Below are 17,894 nucleotides of genomic sequence, written 5' to 3' on the forward strand. Positions count from 1 at the left end.
GTTACAGCCTTAGAAGGAGGCAGGATGGCCCGGTGCTCCATGACTTACCCCAGGCTGAGCAGATCAGACCTGGTTTTCATTCTTCCCTCTGGCTGGCCTCCAGTTGGGCAAGTGTGTGTCCATCTTTGACCTCTTTCCCCACCTTTAGCAGTGAGGGGGAAATAAATTGAAGAGACTGAGCTGCTCGGGCACTGACATGGCAGGAAAAGTGTCTTTTCCCCATTTTTCTTCAGTGTTTGCATACTTATGCCAACAGACGTTGCAACTACACCTGAAGATGCTGCATTGCCCCAAGACTGAAGGTAGCGCCCATGGCAACAGGAATTTCCCCGGACTCTGGCAGCACACAGGCAGCTGCCGAACCTTTTCAGTCCTACCAGATGAGCAGTGTCAGGCACCACTCAATCCGCCGGAGATTCCTGACAGTTCGTGTCACCTTTATCTGATTTGCCTCTGAAAGAAACAGCGAAATAACATTTTCTCTCTGCTGTTGACAGGAGAAAGTCACAAATAAACAAGAAGAGAAAGCAAGTAACTAACTAGAAATAAGTAAAATCAAGACAGGCTGAGGAGGTGGCGGCTGGAGTTCGTTCTTTGTCCTCTCTTTCCGTCCTGGTGGTCATGGGGCTCACCTCCAACAGTGGCAGGTAAAACACTACTGGGTGCCTTTTTTTCCTCTTTAAATAATTTGTCAGCCTTCGGCCCCTGCCTTTAGCTGACAGATTTTTAAAAACACGCCTTTTGGCAATATCAGTGTAAAATAAAACGGCGGAGGCCAGGGCTGCCAGGCCTCACCAGGCCCCGCACTGCCTCCCGTTGCCACGGAAACGGCGAGCGCAGCCTGTGCTGGCCTAGGCCCTGGTGGACCCTGGCCCTGCTGCCAGACACCCCCAGCCGCCCCACAGATACCCCCAACTGCCCCCCAGACACCCCCAGCTGCCCCACAGACACCCCCAGCCACCCCCCAGCCAGCCCCAGCCGCCGCAGCGCTGCCGGGAGCCTCCCCACACCATCCCTCAAGGCTGTGGGCTGGAACCACTCTGAGGGGATGGGGAGGAGAGGCCCATGAGTAGACTGCGCTACTTCAGTGAAATCAATATAAAATCAACTTTGTCCAGTCCACACAGTTCCACAATTCATGGCACAGCGTACCAAGTGTATCTTTTAAGCACTTTTTGTGCTCAAGTTTTTGCTGTCCTCCCATCATCCCAATTCAGAAAGATTATCCTATCTGCTTCAGATTGCTTCAAACCGTATTTTTTTTTCTGGCTTCTTGTCACATCTCTCTCTCCTCCCTTTTTACATATGTTATTCCCTGGTTTTCCACAGAGCGAGTTAAAGCTAACCCAGATTTTCATATTTCACACACCTTTTTTTTTTTTTTTTTTAAATGAACCACTTCAGGACTCCCACTGTCCTAGGATTAGCCCTGCTAGATAACTTGCGATTTTTTTGCAGCCGCAGAACAAAAATATTATGGTTACATACAAAAACAGGGCTTCGTGTCGGCTAACAGCCAGGGGAAGGCAGGAGGGCAGAGCCCGGCTGCGGTCGCAGCCAGCACCGCCGACGTGCTTCAAACCACGCTCGACCCGCTGCCAACATGGGCAGTCTCTGTGTTCACTGTCTATAGCTACAGTAACTTAACGACAAAGTTATGGTTGCAGAAAAATTGTTTAAATAATGGCAGGTTGTAAAGGGATGGCTGTCACCCAGAAAGAGCAGAGGGGCACCTGCCCCGGACCGACGTGGGCAGCGTGGCTGGATGGGCAGCCGGATCTCCCGACTCCACTCCCAGGCTCGCTTGCAAGGCTCGCCGCTCCTCACTCCTGAACGCAGGTTGATTTCTGACCTTAAACTACTTGACGGGCTTCCCTAGAGTATCCACCGTGGTTTCCATGGAAGTCTCCTTTTTACAATGAGATAAAAATGTGTCTGATCTCTTCCTAACATGTTAGCAAACAGTGAAGGAAAACAACAGAAGCCTACATGAGAAAATATTTTAGCTGTTTTGCAAAGACATAAAAATCAGTGATACAAAAAATTCCATATTAAACATCTTAAAGATCCAACCCACAATCTCTCTTCTCATTATGAAGAATATTTTACAAAACAAACAACCTCCTTCAAGTAGATGCAGCTATCTGTAGTTACCGAGCAAGGGGTAGAAAGCTTGCCCTCAGACAGCATTTCAGGCAGCATTTAATAAAATTCCCAAGATTTGCGTGCCATTTGCCACAACATATAGTGTTTACAGGAGCGGATCTCTCCAAATAGCGGATTAAAGATGGGCTGGATTTTTTAAACATCTCTATCCCGTCTAAAAAGCTTGAAATGCTGAAAGTGTGGTTACATTTTATCTGACGTGAGTCCAAGAGGAAACGGGAAGAGGGGCAGGGATGGAGTAAGCCAGTAAGTAACACAGAGAAAACCAATCACCACCACCTGTACAGCCCAGCACAGATTACACAGTTCAATTCTGGATGTATACAGATCCTGTATACATTAAAATATTGCATGGTGTCACTGGCACAGTTGGTTCAAGGTAAGTCAAAGACTCCATAACTGCATTCACAAGAGTCCCAGAATTTAAGGACAATTAATTCAATTTCTATTTGTTTCATTTCATAGTAACTTTGACCATCATATATTATTACATTTCAAAATACGTTGAACATCTTTGAATTCCAGTGTTGTGATGTTTTGTGACATTGCTGAACAACAATACAATGGCTCTGTCTGCTGTCTTAACTGGTAATGGTAAAAAAGAGGAGCTCCTGGCACTTGTTAAAACTCCATTAATAAGAAGCAATCCTGTTCTAGGAAGGATTTCACCTCTCTCTTCATTTGCAAATGAATGAAAATCTCTCTCTTTCCTGTTCCCTCTTTTGCAGGCACTGTCATTTCACTAGTATTCCTCCACACCACAGCACCGGCCATGATCGAAATAACTATCTAAATGAAACCATCTGGATTCTGTGCGGGTGAATTTATGTTGTGAGGTTTTCATGAACGACAGCACAATGTATCTAGAGTCGGGTGACACTTGGCATGTGTCAGAATGAAATAGTGAAATTTAAAAAATCTCTCACAATTTCTGGGAAAAAAACAGAGATGTTAAAATGAGCAGTTTTAAATGTTTTATTTTAACAAGGCCAAGACACTCCAGCTTTATAGTTCTGACAGCTACAGTTACTGAAACAACACTAAGAAGCATTTTGAAGTAACCATAAGGTTTTAAAACTGTTTTTCAAATACTGATGAATTCCACATGTGTAAAACACTTCCATTTCAGTAAAAGCTTACAAGTACACTGTTTTCAAAGGCATACACTTTGGTTCCAATACACATGTAATGCATATCTAGGCTCTCAGGAGCATCATAAATTTAAAGAAAAATCCAACCAAATCTCAGCACTGTTCCTTTTTTATTACCATTGCTATTTTATGACCTTGCATAAAATCAGTTCAATAATATTGGCTTTCAGTAGCATGCACTTTCAATAATATTGGCTTTCAGTAGCATGCACTTTCAATTTTTATAACATCTGGGTGTTAAACTTAGAGGAAAGTTGTTTATTAGTTTAGGAAACAATGGTGTTTATTCGCATTCTCTTTTTTTCAAATGGGAAGAGCATTCATATTCATGTGGAAAGCTATAATAATTTGGTACCAGGACAAAACTGCTGAGAAAATCAAGATGATCCCTCCAGAAATTTGAATGGTAGAGGAATCTTCTCACAACTAAATATACTTACAAACAAATATTTTTGCTTTCCTCAGCTGCTCAAACAAAAATCCAAGTGCCCAGAATTGGCAAATTACCAGAAAAATGGTAACAAATGGATAAAATATTTATAAAAAAATAAAAAAAATCCCTCCAAAAGTAATAAAATCCCAGGAGAGGCCCCCCACCCTGGGGATCCCCACCTTCCTTTCTTACACCAGGGGAAACAATGGACAACTAGAGTGCGTGACACTCACCCTTCCCGAGCAGCGGGAAGTTATGACTGTGGTTTTTGCTCTTTTCGCCTGAGTAACGAGACAAAAAAGTGGAATACCTCATCACTATGGCTCTTTGTGTCTCAATTATTTCAATAATATGATTACAATAAATCAATAAATAAGGCTAAAGCTAGCAGGACTCTTCCCATTAATTGCAGTGGGACCAGAATGTCACGAGTTTGTCTTTTTAAAGAATCAGGATCCAGGGACAGAGTGGAAATCTGCATTTACATTTGTGCATGTACATTTACATCTTCTAAGTGGCCTATAACATCAGTTGTTCTGCCTAATTCAGAAAACAGGATTTAAATGTTTTTTAAATCATTTTTTTCTCTGTGTCTCATCTCTACATTCTTGCTGGCTTCACCTGGCTCTGCTCTTACTTTCAGGGCCTTAAAGCAACAGATTTTCCTGATCTCCTTCCTCAGCAGTAAAACACATTTCCCCATCGCCAGTCTTGCCCGCCACTAGCGAATATGTCTTCAGTTATCTGCATGCCAGCAACATCTTGAAACGCAAGCATATCCATTTCTCCCTGTAGCACTGACTCTATCTTCGGAAATCTTGCTTTTTCCATGGAAGTTTCATAAACAAAATTCTGTGACACTGGATTATACCTTATTTTAGTTAGTCTGGTACTGGAATGGTCCAAAATACCCACCCTTTCATCCTTCCAGCGGCCCAAGGGCTGTAGTAAGACAACAGTGCCTCAACACAGGGCATGTGTCTACAGCAAGTATATTCTACTGAACTATAGTTTGGTGTCTTGTAACTGTAAGACGGTTAACTGTGTTGACATATGTACTAACATTGATGCCACAAAATGCTGCGTGACACCCAACCTAATACACTTTGCTGATTGAGAAACTAGAACAGCACAGAACTAACCTGGCACACAGCAAGTAACCTGAAAACTGGCTGACAAATCTCCAAGTGTAACTGTAGACAAGGAATCATCACCTGGTAGTTTCCAAGAAGCTCCACGGTGATCTATTCTCAGCTATGTAACATCTTTACTGGAAGAAAACATGAAGTCATGCTCTAATAAAGTTGCAGATGACACAACGCAGTGGCGTGATAACAGAGGGAGAGGATTTGTTGCTGCCGGGGAGCTGGCCAGGTCGCATGGCCGAAAGAAGGCAAGGAAACCCCACATGCTTTGATGGGGCCAAGCTCAGTCCCCCAGCTCCACATGCACAAGAAGTAGGGCTTTGTCTTGGGAGTCAGAGACGCTACAACAGGTTTGGGGATCACAGTGGTTCATCAGCTAAGCACAAGCACAGTCATTACAGACAGGGAAACATTAAGAACGTTGTATTAACTCCTTCCTTGGCACTCAGGTGGCTGCTGTCAGAGTGCTAGCGAGCCTGGCAGGGCCCCACGTTTGCTCCCGATGCCTTTTTGGGGTGTCAGCCCCTGGCACTGTGGCACGGCCGTCAGGCGCGAGGGTGGCGGGGCGGTCTCCGGCAAGACAGCCTGCTGACAAGCACTGTCCTCGGGGAGCAGGAACACGCTGTCCCTCTGTCTGGACCACGGCTCTCGCCCTGCCTTCTCAGGGCCCTGCTGTGATTTAAAAATATCCTTTCCCAGACTCTTAGCAAAGACACAAATCTTCTGGTTTACAGTTTAACTCCTTGGGCAGCACATGATACAAACGCTGAAAACCAATAGGTGTAAGACACCATTTAGACACCAAAAACATATAAATACCAAGGGCTTTGCGTGGCATTTCAGATTGCGTCTTTATTTTAAAAAGATAAGGGGAGGGCTACGCAGGGAAGTATCACCCTTCAGCATCCACCCACTACAAGCTACTGTCAGAAACAGAATACTGAGCTAGATGAACCTTTGGTCTGAACCTATTTTTATGTTCCTACTCAGTTGTACACAATATTTGAGCACAGTACTGTAGCAAAGAGTGCAAATCTTCCTGTGCTCCTTGGCATTACTGGTATAATTCCCACTGGAGGGCTGTGTTAAATTTAGAGCCCACAATTCATAAAGGATGTTGACAAGTTGCAGAGAGTTCAGAGAAGAATATGAAAGATGGAAAAACAGCCTTTACATTACAGATCCAGGAGCTCAATCTATTTAGCTTATGAAGAGAGGAGGTTAAGGGATGACTTGGTTAAAGACTATCTATGTTTACAGGGAGAACGAAGGTTTGAGATCATGGTCCCCAATTAGCATAGGAAAACCTTAACACTGAAAACAGGCAGGTTCTGACTGGAAGGATGGGGCACATGTTTAACAGCACAAATAATGAATTTATTACCAAAGCCAGAGCTGGAGCAGGCAGGATGATTCTTCATTACAGGTTTTTTTTGAATAACATTTGGTTATTTTTTTCCTAAAAAGACATGCTGAAATTCAAACATGCGCAAACAGAAGCAACCTTGTGACCTGTGACATCCAAGGAAACAAACAGTAATGCTCCCTTTTGCTTTTATAACATTGATAGTCTTCTCTCCCTTCCATCAGCAGTTCTGACAGTAATTCCAAGCGTTTAACAGGTATGCGTATAATCCTGATCACAGATCCTCCTGGCAGATCTGGTCTGTGTATGTATAAGCACCAAGTAGCTCTCCAGTCTCTCTGCTAATAGTCTCTCACCTGCATGTGCCTTGAACCATAAGATAACATCATAGTGGTGGCACTGGTGCTTTGGCTGCCCGCTGCCTGACGCCAGGAGCAATCGCACCCATGCCACCTCCGCCAATGCCTCCCTCACCTCTTCCTGGTGTCTGCCAACAGTGGAGACTACTTTGACGCACCCTGGCCCAAGCAATTTCAACCAGTCCTTAATTATCCGTTCTGAGTTTCCCTAACACTCGAAGTCAGACGCCCTCACTCTGCTTTAAGCCCATTCCTCTGTGTCCTATCCAACAGGATCATGAAGAACAGATTATTCCCTTCTTTGAAGGCGTTTAAGACCATTTTCATGCCTCGCTGCAGTCTCCTCCTGACTCGACAGCACCAATTCTTTCTACCTTTCCTGAGAGGTCACAGCTCTCATTAATTTTGCCGCTGGACTCACTCCAACTGCACCTCCTCTTCCTTGAAATGTGACCTCCCCAAACTCGACACAGGGCTGCAGGCGTTCCACAAACTCACAGCAAAATCCCAAGATCTGTCACGTGTGTCTGAGAGCAGAACTTCGCCCTCTTTTAATCCCATCTCGTTTATCAGCAATATAACGTTTTGCACATTATCACCCCAATTATAAAGGCTTGTAGGTGATAATAAGATTCCACTGGATATATTCCAGCAAAGCACATTCTAGGTTTTACTAACTTCATTAACCAAGAAAAGCTGGTTAATAGCTGAAAAGTGCAATGATGCACATAATCATACCAGTTGCTTTGCTACTACAATTATATTATTAAGATGGATCTTCGAGGTACAATTTCCATGTATAATTAGTGGTTTATCCCTTCAGGAAAAAAAAATCAAAAGCACACAAAGGTTTGAACCAAATCGTTCTTACTGAAAACACAAATGAAGTCATGCTTTCAGGGTCAGCCTCAGAACAGGATTTGTGAGAAAACAAGAGGACAAGAATTTGGACACTTAACACAGGCTCCCAGGGGATGTGAAATGCCGAAGTGCAAATTGCAACCTGCTCACACTGCTGCGCACAAGAGATGTGCACACGGGAGCACCCAATCTCACGTCATCTGTGGGCATCCATGCCCAGGGCTCCCAGGGGTAAGGAGCACGGATGGGCAGGAGCCAGCTACACCCCAGCCTCTGTGCAGGAGGGTGCAGGAGGGACCCCATAGTCCAGGGAGCAAGGGAAAGCCTTGGGGGCAGACGGGGCTTGTGTCCCAGCCTAAGCTGTGAGCATGGGCACGAGATGAGCTGGGAGAAGGGCACAGCCAAGGAACAAGGGAGAAGCCCTTTGGAGGCACACACCATGGTGGAGAGCAGTGAGAGTTGGACGATGCCTTCTGTGCGTGTGGCCCTGGCCAGGCACTGGGGTGGCTGCCAGTTGCATGGGCACCATTGTACATCAAGGGAAACACCAGCCCCTCCACCACACCGGGGCCTCCCCAGGGAGAGGGCTCTGCCATGGGATCCCCACCAAGCCCCAGAGCAGCAGGACCCAAGAGGTGCACAGCACTGCAGCCCAAGCCCTGACCCTCAGAGATGTCCAGGAACCCTCCCCAAACCAAGATGCGTTTGACCCAAGATGTTTACATTAACAGTCCGAGGGGCATTCGCCTTCTTGCCCAGCACACAATGCTCCGAGAAACAACTCGCTGAGATTGCATCTCTTTTCTTATGGGAAGATCAGAGGAAGTCAGACTCCAAACCCCAATCTCCTCTGTTCAGCTGCAGGATACACCCAAAGTCCCCAAACATGTTTGCTGGAAATCTCAGGGTGGAGGTGTTGAATCTTTAATGAAGGCCTCCTTTCCCCAAAATCTTAAGTCTCGAAGTTAACTATGACTTCTGAGAAGACAAAAGATCCCAGAATATATCAGAAACAGAAAACATTTAGACTGATTAAAAATTCTTTCCCATGTTCTCTTGACTTCAGCATTCTTCAGTTGTTTCACTATTTTCTTGGTCATCACTGTTCTTCCCAATAGAGACAACTTCAATTTCAGGTTAAGAAAACCAGCACCAGCAAGCAAGCAGAACAATGAAGAACCCTCTGTTTACTCCTTTTACCAAATAACAAAACAGAAAACAACAGTGCTGGTTTTCAAGCGCAAGCCTGATTTTTTCGGTTGCTTTTCTCTTAAAGTTAAATCATACTTACCAGCTTGACAAAAAATGCAATGACTGTTTTTCAGTAGGAATTTTCTTACAAATTTAATCAAGTTGTCAGGAGAAATACTATTATCCTCACCATGTGAAATTAACATATCAGAAACTTACCTACTGTCTTGCATGTGTGTATGACATTTATATGGATCAACTAATATATATGTCTTCTGCTTGGTAAAATTTCACACAATAAAAAAAATTTCAGAACTGAATTTGCGGTCATCTTAAAGTCCTTGATATGGCTGGCTTTGCCTAGGAGCTTAGCAAGAGCCTTTGCTGGATTTAATCAGCCAGGCAGACCTCAGAAGTTCTGCTGGAATTCTTGTCGCTATTAGAAATATGCACTATCATTTGCTAATTCAGGTTCAGAATCAATTCAGAAACTAAAAGCAGTAAATCCTCATGCAAGTACCAAGCTCTCTCAAGTATATCCTGGAGCAGTAATTTTTGGAGAGGCAAAATACATAAAGGAATGTAGAGTGTCTAGCCAAAATTTTATTTGAAATACTCTTCTCAGTGAATCCAAAACGGAAAGCCTCTGCTTTTTCCCAAAAGCATTGGCTTGGCCTTCCACTTCCATGACGTTGCACGGAAGACAACAAAGCGTGGGCAGCATGCAATGCAATCGGTACGTAAACTCTTGGCCACCCCCTTTAAGTAGGCAGGAGTTTCATCACTGATATCAACTGAACAGGATTTCACCCTGCCTTGCAAGTCACCGTAACATCTCTCTCTGCTTTAAAAACTCTGCAGTCTCCTGAGATCTAACAGAAACTGCCAACTTCGAGAAAAACTGCAAGTACTGTAGCAAGACCTGTAATGGTAAGCACGTACTTACATGTTTGCTGAACTGGGTTTACATTTATTATTACCCTGGAGTTAAAAGAAAGCGTGAAACAGTATTACACGCAGATGAAGCCAACCAACACTTCAAATTTAGCTGGGTGAAACCTCTGAAATACCAGACCCTCCAAGAGCCACTGACAGCACGAACCTCTGACACACAGCTGCTGGGGCAGACTCTGACAGAGGCACATGATAATAACCTGCCAGCCGTGATAAGCTCCAAAGATGAAACCCTGGCTGCACCAGAGACCGACAAGTCAGGATTTCAACCTCGGCATTTCAAAACGCACAGCCCAGGTCACAGGCTGGTGTCAGTGGGCGCAGTCGCTTTGGCTGCGGTCCAGCAGCTCCGCACGGATCAGAGAGGTGTCGGTCCCCAAACACCCATCCTGCCTTGGTCGCTTTACTTGAGTTTGAGATATCTGGTAACAATAAACCCAACAATATCAAGTTTGATGTAATTCATTACAAAACTGTAAAATGAGCATGTTTTCTGTGCTATTTCAAGTTCACAGGATCTTTACAGAAGAACCTGTTTTTCAGTTTCAACACGAGTCTGATTTGCTATAAGAAGGAAAACTCATTCCACATGTAGAAACTGAAACGCTGATAGCATTTATTACGCTTCCCTGATGTATTTATAAAATGCATAAACACAAATTGTTCTTAAACAAAAAAAACCTTTCAGTTTTCATAAAAACTGTTTGATTTTCTCATAAACACTATATATTCATTTCTGTGCTACTTTGACATTCTTCTCCATGAGATATTAATGTGAGTTACTGTATCCTCAGGAAAAATATGCTTCTGCTGATAAACATTTGATTCTTGGCTTGTATTTGTGTTCTGCAGTAGTTTGGATGGGCAAGTCAAAACCCTGGCTAGTCATCTACGACCTTTGCATTGTCCTTTAAATTCCATGCATTTGCAAGAGATGATGGAAGAGCTGATTTTGTCTCCTGTTTATCAGCCACAATAATTAAAGTGGATACATTTTCGATTGTAGAAATAGTCTTGTAATGGATTTTTTTTTTTCTGGCCAACACTTTCAGCAGTGCTCTGAATTTGAAGATTTAAAAAGGTCTGTGTCCGGAAAACACTTTGCCTCCTTAAAACTAGCTCAGCTTCAGCTGCAAACTTTTCTGGGGGAGAGGAAAACCAGTTTCTCTCCTCTCTGCACTGTCAGCCTCCAAAACATGAAGTCTATTCTCCTCGTATTTGCTGTCAGCCCTGGAAAGGGCTCAGCTGTCGCCTCGGCAGCCCCTACGCATGCCCCTGTGCATGCCTACCGCTACGGCCACAGCCAGGCTGATGCTGCCAGACTGCAGTTTGGGCTCTGCTGAAGGCTCAGGTTCAAACCATACGGGATGCAGAAGATGCCATTGCTAGAGATAAAACGCATTAGGGAAAAGGATGTCCTTTCGCTGGAAAATCGAGCACTCAACAGTCAAGCAGAGCCATATTTAGGTTGCCCATATAACTTTCTGCTATGACGTGCACATTACTTATGCAATCACTGCTTGGATTCTCCATGCCATCCAAAGCCCAGCTTGTACAGCGTCCAGGTTACGAGCTAGCTCATCAATATTTTACTCCAGGTCTTTCAACTGGTGGCATTTGTCAAAGTCTGTAGTTAAATAGGATTATTCGTTTCTGTGTGGTTCTCCAGGAACCGGTCTGGGATCACAGCCCAGTTGTTGCAGCCCAGCTCCTCACTTGAGCCTTGAACAGATACCACTGCAGTCAGGGAGAACTGGGAGGTTCTGCTAGGTGCTGAGACCTGGGAGCCACCCATCTAGTTCTGCTTCACTGGGGACCTACAACTGCCTCCTCTGTTTGCACACCCATGAAATGGAGACTAACATCATGCTGTCTGCTGTCTCTTCACCGGGCAGTGATGTACTCTTGGAAGCACCTTTTTTTTTTCCCCTCAGCTCTTTCCAGTTGTCTGCATGCAAAGAGGCAGAGCAGCAGTTCTTAGCGAGCTGGCTGCCACTGTGTGCTGCTCTGGATTTTTGATGTCTGAAATCAAATTAAAAGACAGCTAAAAATACATGACATTCCCCACCAGTTCTGTTTGCCCGGGTAAACATTTGCTGCACTTGCCAGAGGACTGTCATGTAACTCCAAAATGGCCGAAGACAACGGATCCAGACAGTCACTCTGCCTCCAGCGTGGTGCCTGAAAGTTGTGGTCTGCACCATGGAGAAGTTTGGTACCCCGGTACAGAAACACCTAATGTGTTTGGTTATGCAGAAATAGCCCACTGGGCTCAGCATGGATCAGAGGAAGGTGAGACCACCGCTGCCTCCTTTGCAATCAAACAGATTTCTGCCTCCTTGAAGGATCAGCTGCTTCCACACAACAAAAGCAAAAGCACATCTTCAAAGAAAGATTCCCGAAACCAAAGTCGTATTTCACAGCTGGCTTTTACTTCCCTAATCCTCCATCCCAGTGTATTCTTGCCAGTAAAAAGGGCTCGAGTAATTTCATTACATTTCTTACCAACACGCCCCTGCTAGCTCAAGCTCTCCTTTCCCCGAAGCCTGGGAGCCGCCGTACCTGGGGGCCCCCCTTCCCCACACTAGCGATGCAGAGCAGGGGCTTCCTCCCCGGAGCCCCCCGCCAGCACCGCCGCTCCACGTGCACTTACAGCGCAAGCCCTCGTGCGCCGCTCCCTCTCTAAAAGGGAAAAAGCGGGGAAAGCGGTTAGCCCATGGGCACATCTAACAACAGCGCTGGAGCCTCTGAGCAGACTCCAAGCTGAAGCTCTGCTTTCGTGACTTGTGTTTGTATCCTCTGCTGAAACCTAACTCGCCCATGTTAGTCCCACCAGCTGCTTCCAATCTTCTAAACAGAAAGATCGCTCTGTGCTATAAACTTCAGCTTTCCAAACACAAGCATCATCTGTTAAGCCAAAAGCTTCAGACAGGATCCCCGAACACCAGGCTGGGAGTCCGACCAGCACAGGGCATATCTTCCCTGCGTCAGCAGACACCTAATGTATTTTTAGTGCTGTCAGAAACAAACCACTCCTTGATACTCCAGAGGGAAAAAAAAAATCATCTAAAAGCAGTAGTGAAGCTAATATTTTAAAAGACCCTTTCGAGAACTCGCCAGCCTCCTGGGGGAGCTTGTCAACATCTCCCACGTTAAATAAAAGTCACTTTAACATCCACAGGGGTTTTAAAGAAAAGCTGGAACATATCAAAGCTGCTGGGATGGCAAGCTTCATAACGTGCACAATACATCAACACTTACAGACACTAAATCCTCCCCAGCCTCAAGGGAGCTAGCAGCCCCCCGGAGTAAGCTCTTTTTCCTAATGTATCTCTCAAATGAACCGCTAATCTCCTCTCTAAACCTGACAGCTGTCCTGCATGCACTCAACCCCCCCTGTGCTTAAATCCGTCTATCGTTCTTGTTAGATGACTTGTTAGATCATTTTTTCTTTAATATGAAGAAAAAAAGAAACCTTTCCTCCGACCCTATACAAAGACCTCACTGACCTGCTGTTGGCGTGCATGAGAGCAGCACCACATTGCTTTGGCCCCGCGGCTTTCGGAGGCTTCCTGGGGAGGCAGCGATGTCCAGGGACACCGCACCCGTGGCACGCTGGGGAGCGCTGCCCAGACAGGCTCTCCCTGTGGCAGCCAGCAGCCGGACGTGGTTTGGTGACCCCGAGCACCGCGGCTCTGTCCCTCGGGAGCAGGGTGGCACGTACACTGGTGTCCACGACCACGGCTCTATGGCTCCGTAGTTTTAATATATATATGGAGCAATCCAGGAGCAATCCTGGGCTCAACAAACTCCTGCAGCCGGCCGGCACTCCCACACTGCCCCCCCCCCCAGCAGATTACTCACTCCCAGCAGATCTGATGGCTTCCTGCACTCAGAGCTGCTTAAATCTATGGCATGGCTTCTCCCTGCTCTGAGGGACTGCGGAGAACTTTCCCCTTCGCTGGGCAGAGTTTGGCCCGTGGTGTTGCATTCACGGTGCCAACAGCTGTTTGTCACTCCTGCTCCAGCCGATAGTTCTCCAGGGTTGCTGTGCAGCCTTGCCACAAAAACTCACATAAGACACCACCGAGACAGCTGTGGTCTTACGCTGTCAAAGTCCTTACAAGGGTTGCCAAAAGGGTAGTTTGGGATAGAGTCAGAAATAGTCCCAACCTCCAGTTGAGGATAAAGCAGTGTTTTTTCTTGCAGTTCTCAACATTTCAAATGAAAAACATTTTCAAAGAACACCGAAACACCAATGCTGCATCCTTCCTAGAAGCAGCTACTTCTCCATTAGCTGTTCATGACCATATTTCTTATTTACTGTCTGAAACTGTCTGACGGAAGAGTTTCACCGAGACATCGATTTGTTCCAATGTCAACAGCGGCATTCCCTACTCTTGCACCAGCACTGTGGCATGCCACCCAACGAGGAAGGTCAGCTGAAGTCTGATGATGCCTGACAGCTCTGCAGAGACCCAACCCCTGAGTCAAGCTGTTGGGTCTTTGCTCAACACCTGGAATGTGAGGGGCCATTTGCAAAAGTCTGGACAGGGAAAGCAGCGGAGGAACTTTTGCAACATACCTTGTACGCTTGGATTGCCGACGTGCATGAGCTCTACCAGAGCTGTCAGTCAAACAGAGAGTGCTGTTAGTGCAGTGCTGGACGGGTATCTATCCTTCACAGTATTTTTCAACGCAGATATTTTTTTATGCTGCTCCGTGTTCCTTATCACTCCCTGCATTAGCAGTGAGGGGAACAGGACCATTTTCCTCTCTGCCTGTGCTACTTACACTGCTACAGCGTGATTTGAAATCATTCACTCTCCCAAGATTTCCTCTTAGAATGTCTAGAGAAGAAGATGAGAGACAACAATTGCCCCAGGATGTGATGCTCAACCACTCTGACTGATCGCCCTGCGCCGTTTCACCCATCTGTTACATCTGCCATTCCCCCCTGGCTCCAGCGCAACCTGCAAGCGCTCACCCCTCGTGAAAATCGGGCCGTCCGTTTGTATTCAGAGAAGCAATGTCCCTGTGCCCCACTGGACAGGCCCCAAAACGCCCCACTGAAGAGAGAAAAGAGCTGTCACATAACTGCGTCTCGGAGAAGGGCTCTAGGCTGAGCCTGATGCCGCACAACTGTGAAATGTCCCTGTGGTCACCTGGTGCAGAACAGGTCCCACCATGAGCACGGCTCCGAAACAGGACTTCTTTTGCAAATGTTTTCAGTACAGAAAGGAGCCCCGTTTTCCAACCATGGCATTCACACTCTGAAACGCTGCTGCCAGCCGGCTCCCCTCCATGCAGCCGTCCGCATTGTTCCTTGGTACACCCACTTCCCAGCCACTTCACACGGCTGGAGAAGCATATCAAGACCTTGCGGTGCACGGAGCCGGCCCCTCGGGAGGTTATTTCTGCTCTCCGAGAGCTTATGAAACCTGCAGATTCCAGCTGCAAGCAAACCACATTGTAACACTGCTTTACCTGCCAAGGGAGCGCCTGTCAGACCTACAAATCAAGGCCGTGCACAGGGGAGACAGATTTACTACTGACAAAACTCCACCCACCACGCTCAGCTCTTACCAGGGGCTGGAAATTAATAGGATTTTTAATTGCGGCTGCATTTTTAACTCCTCTTGCCCAAGTGGAAGAGCAAGCACGTGATGCTTCCCAGAGGTGGATCTGGTTTCTGGGGGGCCAGAGCAGATGGGAATCGTCAGGGGCAGGAGAGGGGACTTGCATCTCCCCGCCACGGCCCCTCGTCCAGCAGCGCGGCGGCGGCTCTGCCAGCACCGGTCAGAGGGGCGAGAGCTGGGCCACCGAAACCTGGACTCGTCGGATTCGCTGGGTGGGCGCTGCGGGACACCCGTGCCCATCCCGCGGTCCGGGGTCCCTCGCACGGCACCCTCCATGCGCACCCACCGCAGACGAGGCGCTCGCAGCCACAGCGTAGGTCGGCCCACTCCCTTTTTAGGGTTGAATCTACCAGACCGGTTCCACACGGCTGAGCAGCACTCCAGTGAGCACGGGTCCCTCACCTGAGAGCCCATCCAGAACTTTTAGTACCTTTAGATAGCAATAATCAAACCCACTTCTTAGGAGGGGTCCGAGGAAGAAATCACCTCTGCCCCGTACAACTTACTGGCACCTACGGGAAGGCACCTGTTGCCCTCAGTGAGCTTAACTGCCTTCCATTTTGGGTTGCGTATTACCAAACTTCTTCATCCTTGCCTCGCTCTGCTGAAGATGGAGAAAAAGACGCGTGGCCGCCAGTGCCGGCGCTTCGCCCGCTCCCAGCGGCACCGCTCCCCCCCGGCGGGCCCGGGCGGTGCCGGATCCGGCCCACACGGACCGCTCCGTGAAGCCCCCGCTGCTGCCGCTCCCCAGCCGGGCCCCGACGGTGCGGGGGCTCCGCGGGGGCTCCGCGGGCCCCGCCCGGCCCCGCCGCACAGCCCAGCCCGGCGCAGCCCAGCGCAGCGCAGCCCGACCCGACCCGATCCGATCCGCCGCCCCGCCCGCACGTGCCGCCACACCTGCCCCGCCAGCGCGCGCCCCGCTACCGCCGCGCCCCGCCCCCCCGCCGCCTGCCACCCAATGAGCGGGAGGGGGCTCTGGCCGGCGGCCAATGGGAGCGCGGCGGCCGCCCCCTCCCCTCCCGCCGCCGCCCCCTATTTGAGGCGCGTCGCGCCGCCGCGCGCTCGCAGAGGCGGCGGCAGCGGGCGGTGCGCGGCCGTGGTCCCGGGGCGCGGACGGGCGCCCAGCGCAGCCCCGCTTGGCGCTCGGGGGAGCGGGCGCTCCCGGGCGGCTGCGCCCCCATGGAGGCTTTCCCCGGCGGCAAGCTGGAGCAACACCGGCACCTCCCGCCCGTGGAGTGCCTGCCGGGCGCCCGCTACGGCGGCCGGAGTCACAGCGCCTGCGGGAACGTCTTCAACTCCTGGAACGACTACCTGGGGCTGGCCACGCTCATCACCAAGGCCGTGCGCCCCGGCAAGGGCTTCGGCGCCGAGCCCCCCTCGGTGGTGGTGGCGGCCGCCGTGCCGCCGGCCGAGGAGGAGGAGGAGGAAGAGGAGGAGGAGGAAGAGGCGGCGGGGCCGTACTTCGAGGGCGCGCTGGACTTGCACGACCTGGACCTCTGCGGGCATCACCACCACCACGGCGAGGGCCTGCTGGAGGAGCGCTTCGCCGACTTCAGCCCCTTCCCCGGGCGCGGCGGCCCCGCCGCCGTCGTCTTCGACTGCTCGGGGGAGCACCCGGGCCGGGAGGGCTCGCCCCACGCCTGGGGCGGCGTGGTGGTGGCGGGGCGGCTGCCGACCCACCCGCGGGCCGCCGCCCGCCTGCTCAAACCCGAGCTGCAGGTCTGCGTCTTCTGCCGGAACAACAAGGAGGCCGTGGCCCTCTACACCACCCACATCCTCAAGGGACCCGACGGCCGCGTCCTCTGCCCGGTGCTGCGGCGCTACACCTGCCCCCTCTGCGGCGCCAGCGGCGACAATGCCCACACCATCAAGTACTGCCCGCTCTCCAAAATGCAGGCGGCCAAACAGCTCAGACACGCCCGGACCGCCCTGGGGAAGAAGGGCCGTTAGGCGCCGGGACCCCGGCGGCGGCCCTGGCCTCCTCCCGGCTGCTCCCTCTGGGGTTGTGGCCTTACGGCGGATGGCGTTTGTGTTCTCTCGCACGTTAATATAGCAAAGGCGGAGACTGGCGAGCGGGAGCGCCGGGCCGGTGCCGGGCCGCCGATGGCGTCTGGTGCGCGCTGGCCCGCGCGGAGCCCGGCGCCGGGCCGCGGGAGTCGCGCAGCTTAGATGCACTGTATTTGTTTATTGTAAGAAAAAATATATATATGTGATTTTTACGGAAACGGATTTACGGCGGCATCTAACTGGGGGGGGGGGGTGTTTAAAGCAAGCACCGGGCAGAGAGCGCGGCCGGCGGGGTGGGGGGCTTGGCGGGGGTCCCCGGGCGCTTGCAGCGGGGCAGTGCCGCCCTCCGCCGCCGCCCCGTCGCCGCCCGCCCCGGGCTCTGCCTCCCCCCGAGGGCGGGGGGGGGAAGCGGCGGCAGCCCCGTCCCCGAGCACTGCGCGCCGTCGGGCGGGGCGGGGGGGTCCGGCGGGGCTGGGCAGGCTGGTGCTGCACGGCGGGGGCCGGGCGGGAGAGCTGCCGCCCTGCCTGTTCACAGCAGGGGCTTTCCTTAGGGCACGGCACCGGGCGTCGCGGGTCTTCAAGTAAACAGCCGAGCAATTTCCTCTGCCGATCTTAAAACCGG

General features: G+C 49.8%; 1 protein-coding gene and 1 long non-coding RNA gene across 2 annotated transcripts in view; one reads left to right on the forward strand and one right to left on the reverse strand.

Annotated features, from left to right (window-relative positions):
- LOC132317554 (uncharacterized) overlaps positions 1-13,572 on the reverse strand; it is a 139,031-nt gene extending 125,459 nt beyond the window's left edge. The window contains exon 1 of the long non-coding RNA XR_009484105.1: positions 13,491-13,572. This is a non-coding gene — a long non-coding RNA (uncharacterized LOC132317554). The remainder of the gene's footprint in view (positions 1-13,490) is intronic.
- Positions 13,573-16,444: 2,872 nt separating this feature from the next.
- NANOS1 (nanos C2HC-type zinc finger 1) lies at positions 16,445-17,279 on the forward strand. Its single transcript, XM_059821516.1, has one exon. The coding sequence runs from the start codon at positions 16,445-16,447 to the stop codon at positions 17,213-17,215; it is 771 nt and encodes a 256-aa protein (XP_059677499.1). The 3' UTR covers positions 17,216-17,279.
- The last annotated feature ends 615 nt before the right edge of the window (positions 17,280-17,894 follow it).

Source organism: Gavia stellata, chromosome 9 (genome assembly GCF_030936135.1).
Source record: "Gavia stellata isolate bGavSte3 chromosome 9, bGavSte3.hap2, whole genome shotgun sequence".
Lineage (NCBI taxonomy): Eukaryota > Metazoa > Chordata > Aves > Gaviiformes > Gaviidae > Gavia > Gavia stellata.

What these genes read in the sequence shown, in the direction of transcription:
- NANOS1 (XM_059821516.1), top strand. Translation starts at nt 16,445, where the DNA reads ATGGAGGCTTTCCCCGGCGGCAAGCTGGAGCAACACCGGCACCTCCCG.